Raw genomic sequence first — 18,593 nt, forward strand, 5'->3', positions numbered from 1 at the left:
AAAACAAAAAATTGGATCAATGTAAAAGGATAAAACTACAAGAAAAAAAAAAAAATCAATATAACACATTTCATAATATTGCTCATAGCAGATAACAATAAACTCCCCAAAAACCTAATACAACCATTATATCGGAACAAATTCTAAATTGACAAATGCCCAAATTCCTAATTGAACCGCTATTACTCTCATTCTCCATTAAACCGGTACCAGTACTGCTGCCATGATCCCCACACAAGCCAACTCCAACATCGGCACGCTCATAATACCTGTCTGACCCGTTTATGCACAAGCCTGTATTGCCGCTCAAATCCATGTTTCTACCAAGTCTCTTCACAAATCCGGCATTGAATGGTACCACTCCATTCAACATGTTTCTACTAAGATTCAAGTGGTACATCTTGCCGAGGTTGGTTAACCCGACAGGTATTTGTCCAGTCAATTTGTTGTTCTCTAGAGAAAGAGTTGATAGGTTGGTTAACCATGTAAAACTAACAGGTATAGAACCCGAATAACCCGAATTCGCTAGACGAAGCTCTTGCAACCTTGTTAAGTTACCAATTTCAGATGGAAGCGGTACAAACATCGGGTTGTCATCCATTATGAAATATTGTAGATTTTGAAGCTGGTACAACCCGTTAGGTAACTTGCCACTTAACCTATTGTTGTTTAGTGCCAAGAATGAGAGGTCCGAGAGAGACCGAACTGCTTCCGGTATTGTACCAGTAAGTTTATTCGAGCTCAAATCCAATTTCTGAAGCTGGCCCAAGTTACCAATTGATGCTGGTATTGATCCAGAGAGAGAATTGTAGCTGAGATCAAGACCAGCTAGGTTTCTCAACAGACCTATATGGGCTGGTACTGTACCGGTTATTGAATTGTAGCTCAAATCAAGATGTATGAGAGAGGTTATACTAGATATAGAATCTGGTATCTTAGCAGATAAGTTGTTCTGAGAAAGGGTTAACACTTGGAGAGATTTGAAAAAGGAGATTTCAGCAGGTATCTTACCAGTCAAAGAGGGGTTTGACTTGAAACTGAGCTGTTGCAAAGAGTTATACGAGTTGGGAGAACTCTCATTTAAAACGGGAAAAGAGAGAGAGGTTCTTCTTTCGTTGAAACAATTCATGAAAAACAGAGACTGCAGGTGTGGCAACGAGAAAATCAGAGAAGGAAAGGTGGCGTTTTGCATGCACCTGGGGTTGAGACCGAATCCAAAGTCAAGTCGAGTTACGTGTAAATAATTATCCGTACCGGTTTTGCACTCGATACCGGGCCATGATTGGCCTGAGGTGCAGGGTTCCGGGTTGGAGACCCGCCAGACCCGGTCTGGTGACATGGAATCCATGACTTGGAACAGGGTTTCTTTCTCTGATGGTTGCATGGTGATGGCAGAGAGACAAAATGGGAGGAGAGAGAGAATGGCGACGAAGAGGAGGAGGAGAAGGAGAAAGGTGGCCATGGTTTAAGAGGCGTATGACAGCATGAAGAGAGGAGAGGGAGTGCATAAGAGCTTGAGAGAGAGAGAGAGAGAGAGAGAGAGAGAGGTGATGTGATTTGATAGGATGGGAAGGTGGTGGGGCCGGGATGTCGGGTGTGAAGTGAAGAGAAAAGGGGTTCTCTTTTTCTTTTTTGGAAGACAAGACAAATGTAAGGTCCGAGTCAAGAAGAGGAGTGGTTGGGTTCGATCACTGCTGGTACGGTGCATTTTACACGGACAGTCTCTTCTCTCTTGGCTGTTTCATAATATCACTTACTCCTATATCTAAATATATCTTCACAATTAATCAAAATACACATGCAATTTTTAAGTTTTTAATCTAAACAGTATTATTAAAATATATGAATTATGAAAGTTGAATGCACATAAATCATAATCATGTTATATATTTTTCTATTGTAAAGCCAAGCAAAGATAATTTGCAAAATTGAACCAGACATAATACAATGATAACTGATAAGATGTCCCTCTGCTTTGGTCTAACTACGACAAACCTACAACCACGCACGGATTGAAAAGTTAAAACGTGGGTCCCTGAAAAATATTAATTCAAACACTAAACAGGGAACATTGGGGAAAATACTGTTTGCGTACTGTATGCAAAACCCCCTTTCTTTTACTTGTAGACAAGGTCATGTACAATTTACCCACACCTGTTACATTCGAGCCCGGCTTTTTCAAAAAATTAAGTTCTTGGCTGATTTGCTTTATGCAGGGAGATTATCAGATTATAAATCGATCATACTGAAATCATTCCCCAAAAAAAGTTAAACAGATGTGCAAATCGCAATTAGTTTAGGGTTTAGGATTTAGGGTTTAGGGTTTAGAGTTCTATTTAAAAAATGTGAAGTGTATGATTTTCATTCTTTGTTTTGCAAAGTTCTCTCTTATCAAACCGAGATTAAGAATATTTGCTTTTATTGTCCAATGATAATTTACACTATTCAGGAGAGAATGCACAAAACGAGAGAAACCCTTGTCAGATAACTTGATTAATTACACACTCAAATTTTATATTCTTATTTTTCTTTTAGGAATTTTTAATAGAGAGAAAACCCTTATTAGATAAATTCAAAAATCAATGAATTACCCGAGCTAAAAAAAGCTAAAAATATATATACTTTTTATTTTACTTATAAGACGTCAATATGTAAAATATATTGAATGATTCGGATTGAAGAGAATTGAAGAGAATTTTTAAAATCGAGATTTAGAGTCAAAAGTACGGCTCAATTAGCGCTTCACATAGCTCGTTATAGTTTTTAACATTACTAACATAAATTGCATATGTAGTTAATTTCCTCAGTTCTGAATTTTCTATTTAATCAATTAAGAATGGAATTAAAAAAGAGGAGGATCCACTTACACTCTTTTCTGGTGACACCGAATTACACCTTATATTTTTAAAGTCCAAACAGTTGATACAAATTGTTTAACACTATAAATATGTTAAAATGTACTTGCAGATCAAATTTTATATTTTTTTGAATTCTTTTTACAATTTATTAAGATGGATACAAAATTTCAATGATCTGAATATAACGATTTTGTTAAATACTTAATAAATAATAAAAAAATAAAAAATTTGATCTGCAAGTACATTTTAATATATCTATATTGTTGAACGTTTAGATCAATTATTTGAATTTGAAAAACTTTAAAAATAAAAAAGTATAATTTATATAAAAAAAATGTGTAATTGAATCCCTCTCGTTAAAAAGACAAGTATTAATATTTTGTGTTGAAATTGCTCGTCTCTTTTAGCTTTAATTTTATTTGGAAGAAAAGCATCATAAAGGATTAGGTGGCTGAGATGTGCATGTGGTGACCGACCTCCACGTGTGGATGTGACAATTTTTTTTTTTTATTTCAATGTGGATGTGACAATTGACTGCATCGCTTTCTACGTAGTACCTTATTTACGATCTATGGCTCTCTTCACACTTTCACAGAATCACAGATCCGCCTGCTGTGAAGAAATTACAGCATAAGCTGACTTGCCGAGTAAAAACGGTGAATGGTGCATATTTATTTTTTTATCGCAAGAAAATGATATCGGTTGTAAGTGGCTGCAAACGATAAGACCGAATCGAACTTACCTCGCTTTGAGTTTAGTTTAAATTAATTTTGAATCAAATTTTTTTCGAACTTAATTTCGAATTTTTTGCAAACTTTTTTACGACAAGGAAGAGTGATCATAGTCACCGAAAACGAGAGGTAAAAGTCGTCTGAGATTTTAAAACTGAGAGCGAGAGTTACGACTTTACGAGTTATGACTTATGTCTAGACGGTCCTATGTTTTAACTTTTAAGTCATTAGCGAATATAAATCATCAGCGGAAATCAACGGTTCACATTACTTTGAATTTCGAACTAGAATAGTTCAGGAACCTATTTCGAACGAACCAGATCCAGTTTGAATTTAGTTTGAATTAATTTCGAACTATTTCAAATCGAATTTTTTACGAACTTTTTCGAATCAAACTAGAATCGAATCATGAACTACCAATTTTTTGTGCAGCCCTGGTTGTAACAATAAAGGTAAGCGTAGTTTTTATTTATCTACAAACATGTTGTAAACAATTTTCTGGGACAAATGGCCGGCCAGCTCTATTATTATTAATCTATAAAAATTAAAATCGTAAATTGAAACTTTATAAAGGCTAAATATGAATATAGAACTTATAGCTTTTTCCATTTAGTAAAAAAGTAATTTAAGTAGAAGAATTAAATAATAACTCCAAAACATATCATCAAATACATTCCATCTTTGTATAGATTTAATGTAAGTATTTTTGTACTTTGTAGAGACATGGTCACGTGAAGATAGTACAGGTTGGTAGTTTTTAGTTCTTAATTGTGCTTCTCTAATCAAACAATAAATTCTAAAAAAAATTGATATATATGATTTTATAGACTTGCCTAGCTAAGAGTTATAAAACATACAGCTAATTCTCGAAGATTTTTATACAATTTTGATTACTAAATATTAAATAAGCATCAAAAGTTAAAATATTCATGTTGTTTGACTAATATATAGTAACCAAAGTACACGCCAATTTAGTTGTTTTTTTTTATGTCTAGCCTGATATATGCAGTGACAAATTTAAGTAGAAGGCGGGGTCAATTGGGATCAGCATCATCTGTGGTATCGCACGGTCCAACTCACAACTTTACGTTCTAAATTTATTTTCAATCAAGTTAAATTCAATCTGGTGTCTATTTAGACGGTAGGATTTCCTTTTAAGATTCATCTCAAGTTTAAAGAACAGCTCGGATCCACTAATTGTATAGAACAATACCTCTCTAGTATTCTGAAGATACAAATTCAGGTTAATTAACTCTCATTTTTTTTTTTTGTATATTTGCATAAACTTTTTCATAATTTAAAATAAAATTAGATATTATGGTACTGTAAAATTGAAATTCTCTACAGAAAAAAAAATTATATGATTGATCACTAATTTGTATTAATCTCCTATTTCAAAAATCTTGCTCTTCATCAATGATGTTTGGATGATATTTTTAAGCTCATAAGGACAGTTCACAAAATTAATATTAAAAAAAGAAAGAGTCGGCAATTTAAATCGTGATTTATGAAGGACTAAATTTGCAAATGGTGATTATCGGGATCTAAAAAAGTCACAACGTGACCAAATACATCACATCATGACATAATATGTGTCAGTTACGTGTTGTGACTCGTATGTTCTGTGTCATGATCATTCGCGTGGTGTAATTATTTTTCAAAAATTTGGCATAGTACAGTACGACACATCACTCGAAAGATCTGATCAGGGCACAACACGTGGTCACACGAGTCACGTGTAATTAGGACCATTAAATCTTGATCGAATGGTGAATCTTAAATAAACCAACTTAAATTATAACAAAATAATTAAACATGATCAGATGTGATAAACGTGACCAATCACGGCGTGACTAATGTGCCATGACCATCATTCCAAATTGATCACAATACGTACAAATTTAATTTGATCACGGCACTGCATAACATGTATTGAAAATCCTAGTAGCCATTGAAGGGCCAAAATTTGAAATAATAGTGGATAGTTCGGAGTTTAATATAGTGATCTTTAATTATTTTATGTTTTTTTTTCAAATAGAAAATGTTTAGGAATTGAAATTTTCAATTACGATCCTCTAAATTGTAACTTTCGTTTAAATATTCCTACACATTTATTTAAAAGTAATGTCTTAAATAAAACAAATCAGTTTCATACAAGTTGCAATTACTAATTAATTTATTTACATCACCGGTGATACCCGTACTTCTGAAATTATTATTTTTTGGGACTATGATCGAAATATCAGAAAGAGAATATTAAAATGCATTTGCATGATCAAGACAATGGTTCTATAATTGATCTGATCAACTAAAGAACATGCTTGTTGTGCAATACCAATTTACATTGACAAAGATGCATAACATAATTTACATAACATTTGGTACTGCCAAACACGATCATTTTTTACTATATTTTACCAAGATAATTCTAAGTGTTCTTTACACGAAGACTTAACAAAATGTTATTTACACGAAGACTAAACAAAATGTTAGTACGTAGAACCAGGACGTTTGTTATTTTTTAAGGTTTTAAATGCCAACTAATAATTTTATTAATAAAAATTATATTTACAACGAGTTAAATGACTCTAATTTCTAAATTTATACTCATTTATTCTCATTAATTTATCTAAATTACTTTCACCAACTAATCCTCCTTATTTACACTCTTCAACACCCTAATACATTATTATCTAACCCTCTTCGTGATTGGATTTGTTTTCGTTCGATAGCAACTGCACTCCGACGGTCCGAATTACTCACCGCCATGCTTTGACACTCATCGTCACTCTCCGACAATCCGATCTACTCACCGCGGCACTCCGACGGTCGGATCTACTCACTGCGACGCTCCGACGGCTGGATCTACTCACCGCCGCACTCCGATGATCGGATCTACGCACCATGGTGCTTCGACGATCAACTCACAGCCTCGCTCCAATCGAAATGAGTAAAGACTATACACTCTAAGCTCCGACGATACCGCGCTCTTGGCTCTGGTCGACTCCGCTTGGCTTGGCTATCTCCCCTCTCTCGCATTCTCTTCTCCACTCAAAGAGATAGGGACGGAAGAGGGGAGTATATTAGTGTGTCGGATTGAAGTCTAGAAGAAAATGAGAGGGATGAAATGGAGGGGTAGAAAAAGGAGACGGCTAAGTTAATCTCCCTTTTTTGGTCTCTACGCGATAAAGCAAAAGAAAACCCAAGGAGAACTAGGGCGTTTGTTAAGTTGTTCAAGTTTTTAGTGGGCTTAATTTTATTTAGAGGATTTATTTTAAATGGCGAATTCAAACCGTTGAAACATATCCTTTTTCACGAATAATATGTTTTCGTATAATAAATTTTTGAATTTATTTAGTATTGAAGTCAATCGGTCAAAAATGATGAAAAATAAACATATTAAAATTACCTTGTATAATGTCATTTTTTTGTCTATTTGTGTCACACCCCGCGACCACGGGATACGACAGTCTCCCGCCGTAAGCATACAACGCCGTGTATACTTACAAGGCTATTCAATTTATACTTAACAATTCAAAACTAAATAATATAAACCAAGTTTATATATACACAAATCAGAGTACACAGTCTGGTCAGAGTATAATACAACAAAAGTATCTCCTCCGGATACCAACCATGAGGCCTACCCTAAAACTATACATCGAAACATATCTAGGGTTATCAAGTGGTAAGCTACTAAGGCCTACTACTCTCGTGTCTCTCCGGAATCAGTCGCACCAGTACCTGTAAAGTAACCCAAAGGGTGGGGGTGAGAATAAATTTCCAGTGCGAAATTTGCCACAGTTTAGATTATTGGACTTGCAATCAAACTCTATATTCAACAATGAAACCCAAACCACAACAGTTCAAACATATATATATTCATAAATAACAGAATGCCAATGCTCGACAACAATTAAGCAGATGAATCACAGTTTACGGAATTTCCAAGATGAATTTCAAACACAACGCATATTCTGGCTTAACTGGACTCATTAGGCTTGTAGCAATTACAGATGTTCTTTCGAGCTGAACCCTTTATCAAACCCACATCTGTAGGGTTACTGACACCTACAGATGGCCAACCGAGCTGGACCCTTTATCTGACACCCAGCTGCAATTGCTTGGCTTAACAGTTATTAAGGTCTGGTTCAAGTCACATAAAGAAAATTCTCTTGAGATGTCGTTTCCAATATTCGCAATATTCAATTGATCTTCCAAATGCATTAACACGTAGGAGAATGCCACCGAGCCACAGACGTTACACATTAGTCACCCACGATCTCAATTCACACATCATAACATAATCACCCTCCCTCGTCCCAACCGGTACTGGGAAACATTAAGGGCCGTTCACCTAAGGCCATAAGGATCCTGGGAATCAAAGTCAGCATACAGCCCGACTTTGCAAATTCATTGGACCCAAGTGCTTAACTTCGTAAATCCATTCACATACATATCAAATCGTGGTGACTTTCAATCAAATCATATCATAATAGATCGACACAACCTACAACCATACCAGCATGCAAATCACTCAAGTCATATCAATTTGAGTTTAATTTGATTGGGCTATGCAAATGCTTTACACAATTCAATGATGCAATCAATGATATTCAACATGACAAACGAATATACAGTTTAATTCCTGAAAATAAAGTATCAAACAAGTCCAAGAATCCCGCACCTGAATACGACGAGCGTACCGCTTAAATTATGGTTCAGGCATCTCGAAATGCTTCGCAACGTCTTGCTCGACCGAGCCTACACCTATATTGCACGTATACTAGGTTTAACATTGGTTCACGATCGAGAGGCTTACTCGAGTTACTTCTAGGGCTTGTACCTTCTTTAATTAATTTCTATGTTTTTGGTATCAATTTGTTCGGTTCATTATTTCTTACCGAAATCCTCTAAAACCGCACACAATCTCCTCTAGGTCCTCTGGACCATACAAACTCTCCATTTGGTAACAATTTAGGTACCAGTTCTCCAATTTGGTTCTCGTCACAATTCGATTTACCATTTGGTTAAACCCTAATTTGGTCAAATCTCAAATCAGCCGTTAAATGTTCTAGAAATTCAAGATCAAGAGGTAACCCTTCCGATTACAAGTCTAATCGGTCGGATTAAACAAATTAATTCACGATTATGCCCAATTTCAGTTTTGGCACGAAAATCCTAAAAATCAAAATCCGAAATCGAGCTGAAACCGGGAAGGAATCGGCAAATAAACGGTCAAAGAAGCTCAAGGAGCTAGTCTACAAGCAGTTCGAACACAAATCTCGGGTTTAAAATGAAAACCCGAGAAATCGAGAAAATTCGAGATTTAGAGAGAAACGGGAAGAGAAAAGAATACCGAATAGGAGAGCTAGGAGAGATCCACGGGCGCTTACTCGGTTCCAGCTTCGATTTCTCGCAACAATCGGGGGTTAGAGAGGAAAGGGAAGCTCTCTCACTCTTTTTCTTCTCTCTTGGCGAAAATCACAAAATAATGGGAAAGGGGCGGAGGGGCGGAGGGGAAGAGAGAAAAAGAAAGAAATTTTGGGCTTTTATGAAAAGATACCCTGAGTGCGGACGCACTCAATTCAGTGCGGGTCGGCCACCCGCACTCAGCACTTAGAACAGATTTTCAGCAGTTGAAAATACACAGAAATATACACGAGTGCGGACGCACTCATTTTCAGTGCGGGTCAATCACCCGCACTCAATACTTGGCAGAATTTCGGCAGCTTGAAAACACAGAAAAGAATACTCCAGTGCGGACGCACTCAATCCAGTGCGGACGCACTCAGTACTTAGCCAAATTTTCATAAAAACGACACTGAACAAGGGAAATGTCTGAGCGTAATGCGGACGCACTCAATTTCAGTGCGGGTCGGTCACCCGCACTCAGTACTTAGACGGATTTTGGAAAGAAATTCAATCAACACAGAAGAATACTCCAGTGCGGACATACTCAATCCAGTGCGGACGCACTGAGAAGAAATTCAGAAAACAACTCAAGAAAAACAGAATCCAGTGCGGGTCAGTCACCGCACTCACCACCAGTGCGGACGCACTGGACCTATAAAGGTTCAGAACTTCGAAATTCCGACGCGGTTTCGATTCATACTTAATTTACTTATTTAGGGGAACCTTAATTAAGGTTTAAACTTCCATTTTGTTAGCACGATTTTCAATTCTTGCCTTTAAATCATTAAAAATTAATTGTAAAAGTTTCGTAACGTAACAATTTGACTATATACAAAATTAATTTTAAATATATAAAATTTGCATGTAAATATATTATTCGTGAATTAGATCAGTTTCAATTATTAAGAATCATCTTTTGAAACTAATTCAATAAATTTTAGAGTTAAAAACTCATCAAAAGCAACAGTAGGAACACTTGTTTTTATTATCATCATCATCGTTATGATTATTATTACACTATATTATTCATAAATAATAGTTTTAATACAAAACCTAAATATATTGTTGATTAGTATAAGGTGATTATTTGATTCACAAATATTGTAATACATGATTACAAATATTACTTCAGCAGTTGGAATTACTTAACTGTGTAAATTTTACTGAAAGTCACTAAATTTTGTTATTTGTACCGAATTAGTCACTCAAGTTTGATTTGTTCATTTTTAGTCTCTCAATTTTGTCATTTGTCCAAATCAAGTCACTCTATATTTTTCCGACCAAAATACTAGCTGAATATGCTCATTCCGTTATTATTTTGAACCAAATATGTTCATTGTGTTAGTATTCTAGACGGAATGGGGATTTTTTTTTAATATAATTACTTTTAAAACTTTCAAGAGAACAAGCACGCTCTGCGTGAAATTTAGAAAAATAGCCTCCACCGATCCTAGGGATCAGTGGAGCCATTTTCTCACCCCGCCACAGCATTTCGCACAGTTTGCCACACCAAATATCTCCATCGGTTCTGTGGATCGGTGGAGGCTCAAAAAATGTCTCCACTGATCCCTAGGATCGGTGTAGCCCCAAAATTTTTGTAAATTTTGTAAGGGAGAGATGAACCTGGCGGGAAAATTTTGTAAATTAAGGCTCCACTGATCCCTAGGATTGGTGTAGCCCCAAAATTTTTGTAAATTTTGTAAATTTTGTAAGGGAGAGATGAACCTGGCAGGAAAATTTTGTAAATTAAGGCTCCAATGATCCCTAGGATCGGTGAAGCTAAATATGAGATCTTCTGTGGCGTTCTGTGGCGATGCTATGGTGAGGTGCAAAAATGGCTCCACCGATCTTAAGATCGGTGGAGAAAATGGGTTTCTTGCTCCACCGATCCTAGGGATCGGTGGAGGCTATTTTTCTAAATTTCACGCAAAGCGTACTTGTTCCGTTAAAAGAATTAAAATGAATTATATTTAAAAGAAATCCGGAATAAGTATATTCCGTTAATGTTTTAAACAAAATAAGAATATTTCGTTAATATTTTGGACGGAAAAATACAGAGTAATTTAAATGGACAAATAAAATTTAAGTACCAATTCGTAACAAATAACAAAGTTAATGAACTCCAGCAAAATTTACCCTAATTAATTAATTACAATTACAAATGTTACATGATAAGTTACTTTATGTATTACAAGTTTACAACCAACGACAGGAAACATTAATTTATATCTCGCCCCATTCTCCAATAGTAGTAAAGAAACACAAATACAAATAAAAGGTTGATTTAACCCACGTTGAAGATAATATTTATTTTTAGCCCCTAGTCATGTCAAATAGTTGGCAGCGTCACTCACCGTCAAACAAATAATGTCTTGGCCGGTCACAACTCACAAGACCTCCATGTATGGAAAGCAATAATGCACTTTGCCTAGTGGGAGCAATTCATCCCAAAATATGTTTTTTTTTTTTATCACATCAAATGATCAAAATATGTTATTGAGTTTGGTTATAGAATCCTGCGACAAAGGCAAACCATTGACACGTGAAAAAAACACGAGGCATCTGAGACAGATTTTTGAAGCATAAAAGAAGGGTTTCAAATCAGCTTTCCTCTGTCGGAACCAGATTCCTTCAATGCGAGTATGTATGCAACAAAGGTGCAAACCAGGCTAACTAGCGGGTGCATGTGGGATCCTCTACATTGTCTGGATCACACAATTTTTTGTTTGTAAAAATTATATAAAAATAATATTAGAGATTTAGAGTATAATATAGATTGTATTAATAAATATCACACAAGGAACTACTTTTTCGTTTGATTTCTTTTAGGAATCTCAAGGGAATTGAAAAGAAAATTCAATTTTCTCATAGACCATATCACCTACTGCGCAGACGTTATAAATAATCTCTAAAGAAATCAAAGGTGACAAAATCGCTAAATTTTTATGCATAATTCGCCTTCTCTTTTCTTCTTTCCGTCCGATCACTTCTGAAATTTACCCCTCTAGAATTAGTAATCAGCAATGGAAGGAAATAGCAAATCATGTTTAAATAGCTATTCGGATTCAAATTCATTAACTAACTGAATACTAGATAAAAAAAAACAATACTATAATTTCTAATGTTATGATTTTTAATTTTCAATACTCTAACTTCTAATTCTAATTACCAATCAGAATTCAAATAATTAATCTTAATTTTAACCCTAATTACAAATTAGAATTTCAGAGGGAGACAAAAACAATTACAAAAGAGAGCAACAAAATTGGTTTGAATCTATAAATCTCCATAGAAATTTAAAATAAAGTGAGCAGTTACCTCTTAGTTTTTACTAAACCCGCTGCTGCTAGTAATTGACTCTGATCAAATCCGGTCAGGCCTTCATTTTTCTTCACTGTCCTTCCTTTCTTTCGGGTACCACCTCCTGAAGCACACCATAAAGAATCGAAAAAAAAACAATTGACTCCTGTAGCTTAAAATATTAATACAATTCATCTAATATCGTATATTATTTTTATATAAAAAAATTCATTGGAGATTTCTTTGCGACAGTAGTTTTCACGAGAGTAAAAAGTAATTTTTTGCAACAGACTACCGTCATAAATATGTTTTTTTCTATTCGCGAGAGAGTACCGTCATAAATGTGTTTTTTTCTCTCGCAGATAGTATCTACTTTGTTGTTGTGACGCCTGGAGATGGACCCGGCTCTTGCGTTTGTACCATAATAGAATGACGCTAAAATTATTCGATTCAAACAAGTCTGGGGTTGCACATAACTATCTTCATAGATATTAGATGGTCAATCGTCTCTTGAGGAACTGAATGAACCTAGAATGACTGATGCAAACCATAAATGCATTGCTTTGATTTTCATTTCTTAAAAAAAAAAAATTCTCAGAACTAGTATCAGTCAATATTTTTTTTCCTCGTATCTTTGTTAAGGTAACGAGGGCAATATGTAGACAGATTGTCAGATTGAGCTCATAAATAGGAAATAGCAATGCAGGGAAAGAAAATGTTCTCCTGAAAATATATATGAATTTTTATCAGTTTAAACTTTAAAATTAATATATGCTTTCTAAAAAAAACTTCTTAAAAAAAATTAATATCTGTATTGGAATGAGACGAATAATTTTATTCCTCGTATACTTATAAAATACTAATTACATATATGTATGCATTTACATAATAAAATTGTCATCTCGTTACAAAATTTGATGGCTTACATGCCGTACGTGTTGTAAGTTTATAGTGTGGTAGATGATAAATTGTACAATTGCGGTACATCAAGTCGATACACTAAATTGTACAATTGCGGTACATCAAGTCAATACGACTATACAAGATCAAAAAGGCTCTTAAATTTCCAAGATCATTTTACTGTTAAATAATAGCATGGATTTGAAAAATAAAATGAGGTGCAGTTTCCAAAGATTGGTCGGGTATTTGATTAATTATTAGTCGGCATGGGCCAACTCAAGTTACGGTGGTCCAATCAGCTGAGTGGCTATTTTCTCTCTCAAAAAAAAAAAAAAAAAGCTGAGTGGCTATTTTCAGAATTTTGCAACCATAAAGTAGAAATGAAGTTATGGTTTTTCTAACTTTTTAACTTTGTAGAAATTAAAAAATATTAATTTTATCAGAAATAAGATGGATTTTTTTGCTTCCATAGATAGGACCGAATCATGATTCGGTGATTGGAGTATCTAAATTACAAGAACGAAATTAATAGTTCGGTGTAAGTAGTTATCATAAGTAGCAATGTGATTTTGCCACAAAATATTTAAAAATTTATATGATCGAACTATTGATTCGGTCCTAGTAAGGATTATTTTAAAATAACATGTGACATAATCAGTGTGCATATGCATTTGCAGTAGCAAACCACACAAATATCATATAGCCTCATTATGCAGATTTGCGGCTATATACGAAACTGTAGTGAATTTGTGTGGCCCATATACGGATCAGTGAATAATGTGCCTGCACAAGCTTTTTGCTACTTTTTTGTTTCTCAAATACGCTAGTTACTATGTGAAGGTTCCAAATAAAATTTGTTATTACTTGTAGGACTAACAAATTTAGTGAATTCAGTCAAAAAACAAATTCACATATGAGCCACATAATTCTTTAAATGAATATATCATTTTAAGTATGCATTTTAATGTCGCTGCATTTATTTCTCTTCGATTTGAACAATTTCTAAACACTCTTCTTCATTTTCATTTTCATGGATATCTCCATTTACTTTTTTTTTTCTAAGTTTCTGATTTATTTTTCTTAATTTCTTAATTTTTTTAATTTTATTTTCTGATTTCTTTATTAAAAGTTGTCACTCTTCTTCATTTCCATTTTCATGATATCTCCATTTACTTTTTTTTTTCTTAAAGTTTTTTATTTGTTTTTCTTAGTTTCTTAATTTTTTTAATTTTATTTTCTGATTTATTTTTTATAAGTTTGTATAATCTGGTTGTATATGTTGGTTAATTAATTAATTTGATTGCAGTTAATTTAATTTGATAATTTAGTTGTATTTTAAAATTTGCATATATGAAATCGTATTAAAATCCGCATATGCGGCTGCATACTGCACATGTGATATGCAGTGACCTTCCGCATGCATGAATAAAATCGTATTTTATAACATTGGACAAAATTAATGGCTTAGTCTCATTGATTTTCCACAGTGTGTGACTATTGGTGTAGTAAATTGTGAAAATCAGTTGTCAAATCATTAGTTCGGTCACATTCATTTATTGAGAAAAAAAACAATCCATCTTATTTTTGACAAATTGATTTTTTTTAAATTCTATAATTAAAACTTTTATTTGTCTGCTCATAAAGCCCCTACAGAATTCAATATTTTATCCACCATGCTATTATAACCAAAAAAAAAAAAAAACCACCATGCTACATATTCCACAACTTCATATCCCGAGTGCTTTGTGTTCCAAACAGTAGGATGGATGCTAACAGCAGTACCCACTCGCACTTTTTAATTTGAATGCATGTCAGTCTAACATTTATCAGAAATTGACGTTATTCATCTAAATTTACAAATCTTCTTATAAGCTACGATTCTAATTCTCGAGTAGAACCAGGGTGTTTTTAAGTTCACCAAAGTGTTTGGTGAGCTTAACTTCAAAACCCATCAAATCGGTTTCAAATGATGAATCCGAACTGTTGAAATTTTCCTACCTTACGAGTGATGCGTCTACATGTGAAAATTTTAAACATTCAAATTAATTTAGTATAAAGTCAAGCGGTCAAAAAACGTTCAAAAAATGAGTGCATTAAAATTAATTTATTAACCTTTTAATCTTGACCTATTGATTTTATAATAAATTAATTTGAATATTTAAAATTTTCACATGTAGATGTATCACTCATAAGATAGGCAGATTCCAACGATTCGGATTTGTCATTTAAAACTGATTTGATAGGTTTTGAAGTTAAGATCACCAAAGTGTGTTTGGTTCTCTGTTCAATTTTTGAAATAGGATAAGAGTTATTCAGCTCAATTCCCAACACGAGCACTGTGTTTCGAATCTGTGAATATCTTTATCATAGAAGTCCAGTTATAATTTTGATTATCTTCTAAAATATATCAAACGCCAATCGTAGATGAAATTTAGTAAAATTTCGCTGCTAATTTTTTTCAAAGGGAGAATTTAACGTGCACTACTTCCGTTCCATAAACCGTGAACGGTACATGCGAGCACTATTCCGAACATATTTTTCTATCTTTGTTTTCTTGAAGAGAAAAAGTAACGTCACCTGAGTTACATTCCCTCAAAAATCTCTGTGTACAAAAACTTTCTCTTTTTAACTTAGTTCTGACGCATTTTTAACTGCTACAACTGCCATAATTTCAACTGCTATAATTTCAAGTACACTATATATGTTTACAGAATTATATGTGTATGTTTATAGGACAATATGTGTATGTTTACAGGATATTATGTGTATGTTCATAGAAGGTGGTCCCCAACAGCTGTCATGCGTTTTTAACAGCTTTCACGTGTTTTTATGTTTACAGGATTTGTTGAATTAGTTTACAGGATTTAGTATTGATGTTTACAGAATTAGTTGAAAATCTTCGAGGATTTTTGGGGGACTGGAGTTGGGGGAATGTTAGCTACTTCCTTTCTTGAATAATGCAGCCGGGGCACATATAAATTACTAAAAAGAACCAAAATAGAAAGGAAGCGGCCATTTTTATTAATACCCTACAAAAAAACAAAATTTTAAAGATAACCCTGCCCCGACTGCCTGAGCCTGGGGCAGCCCAAAAATCAAGCAGACCGCCTGGGCCTGGGGCGGGCCACACCCCAACCAGACCGCCCCTGGCAAGGATGGTCCTCTTTTTTCTTTTTTTTTAAAGAGATCTTAACATTTTTTATTTAAATAATTTTGTGAAGAAAAAGTTTTCTTGTTTAGAGTGTATGAAAAAAAAAACAACATTTGATATATTTATGAAGTGATGTCGTAACTCTTTATAACTTTGATTTAGTTTGTCAGTTGGATATTACAAGTCTAAAGATAACACTAATTAAGGATTTGGCCTTAATTCTAAAAAAAATATTTTATTTACATATACACAAGAAAATATAGTTAGATTGCCTCAATGATGTCAACTTTTTTTTTCCTTTTCTTTTTCTTTTAGAGAATATTTGGATTATTTGCTAGCTGTCAACATATACCATTTGCTCAGAGATAGGCAAACGAACACAATAAATAGTAAATGCATTTTAAAATAATTATATGGATAATTCTTGAATAATCTCTTAGGCTTATGACTAAACAAAATACTGATCGTTGTATGTCTACCATCGAACGAAAACTTAAATTGAGTTTTTGAGGCACTGAACGACGTTTTTTTGAAATTCTGATGCTTCGGATACGACGATGTCCGATATTCTCCTCGGGCAAAATCGGATCCGTCTCGTCCTCCCCTTTTCGAAAAGTGCTCATACACGTAAATCCGACTTTCCTAGCCAAAGTTATGGCTGTTTAAAATTTTTCTGAAAATTAAACTTTAGAAATTCATAACTAACTGTAGAAAAATCCAAATAAGTTGAAATTTATATCAATTCTGTGTATTTTTGAATGCTTTACATGCTGATGCAATCACTTTTGCAGTTTAGTCCCTGTATCAATCCATACTTGCTGATTTACCAGCAAATGTCAAATTTGATGTTTTTAGTGCATTGCACTATACCAGTGGCCTTTGCTTAATGCTTGGCTGCTGAGTTTGGACTTGGTACCATACCAGAGGTCAATCTAGGATACTTTGTGCATGGACAAAGATCTAATTTAATGTTTGAACATATTTTAGTAGCTCTAAACTACTGTTTTAGTACTATAAATAAAGAGAAGAAGATCAACAAGCTGTCAAAGCTTGATATTTTTTGAATAAAGGCCAAGTCCTTAATTAGTGTTATATTTAGACTTATGATATCCAACTGACAAATAAAATCAAAGTTATAAAGAGTTATGATATCACTTCATAAATATATCAAATGTCTTTTTTTTGGCATACACTCTAAACAAGAAAACTTTTTATTCACAAAATTATTTAAATAAAAAATATTAAGATCTCTAAAAAAATAAAAATAAAAAGGACCGCCCTTGCCAGGGGCAGTCTGGTTGGGGTGTGGCCCGCTCCAGGTCCAGGCGGTCCGCTTGATTTTTGGGCCGCCTCAGGCTCAGGCGATCAGAGCATTTTAAAAAAATAAAATAACTTGCGGGGTTATTTTTAATTTTTTTTTTTGGAAGATATTAATAAAAATGGCCGGAAAGGAAGAAAGTGATAGCAAATAGTACGTACAGGAAATACTGCTGCTTGGAAAATCTATTTTAGATATAGTCGTCGTAGACAACCAAATAGTCCAATAATCTTCAATCAGCGTGGATACAGTGCTTGTGTTTCCATTTCAGCGCAGACTGGAAACAAACAGTAGCAAAAACACACTGTAGCAAGAAAAGTAAGCTTGCGACAAGAGAACCAGTCTTACATTTTCTTGCGCAAGAAAGAGCAGCAGCATGCAGCTGATGTATTCACTGTGGATATGTTTGGTTGCAATAAGAATAGACTATTTTTAAAAATAACCTATTCGGAACAAGCTATTTAGTGTTTGATTGAGTTAGAATAATTATAATAGAGAATCAAACTTGTTTATCTTATTAGAACAAACATTTTAATAAGACAACATCAATTTTATCATTCTAACTATTCTAATATTACAACCAAACATACCTCTAGATTGGTACCCCCATTTGGTTTTTGCCTAGACCACCAATCCTGGTAGCAGTGTTAATGTCCATTTCAATCAGCATTTCAGGATAAGCAATTACTACATGTTTTACAAGGTGCTTACTAAATAGAAATGTAATATATCTAATACTGTGAAACTGATAAGATAACTACACTATACAAGAACATTCGGAACTAGATTAAATAAACAATAACAGTATATTAGGAACAAATTAGGAGACCCTATATCAATGCAACTTCTCATTACCAGAACCTCAGGATATTGAGTAAGAATCAAAATTTGAACTTAAAAAATAGAGTTAATAGGAATTT

General features: G+C 34.0%; 1 protein-coding gene across 1 annotated transcript; it reads right to left on the reverse strand.

Moving 5' to 3' along the window:
• Positions 1 to 48: 48 nt before the first annotated feature.
• RLP29 (receptor like protein 29) lies at positions 49 to 1,668 on the reverse strand. The gene has a single exon (XM_078295503.1). The coding sequence runs from the start codon at positions 1,460 to 1,462 to the stop codon at positions 83 to 85; it is 1,380 nt and encodes a 459-aa protein (XP_078151629.1). The 5' UTR covers positions 1,463 to 1,668; the 3' UTR covers positions 49 to 82.
• Between the last annotated feature and the right edge of the window lie 16,925 nt (positions 1,669 to 18,593).

Source organism: Carex rostrata, chromosome 30, assembly GCF_964058835.1.
Source record: "Carex rostrata chromosome 30, lpCarRost1.2, whole genome shotgun sequence".
NCBI lineage: Eukaryota > Viridiplantae > Streptophyta > Magnoliopsida > Poales > Cyperaceae > Carex > Carex rostrata.

What these genes read in the sequence shown, in the direction of transcription:
- RLP29 (XM_078295503.1), bottom strand. Translation starts at nt 1,462, where the DNA reads ATGGCCACCTTTCTCCTTCTCCTCCTCCTCTTCGTCGCCATTCTCTCT.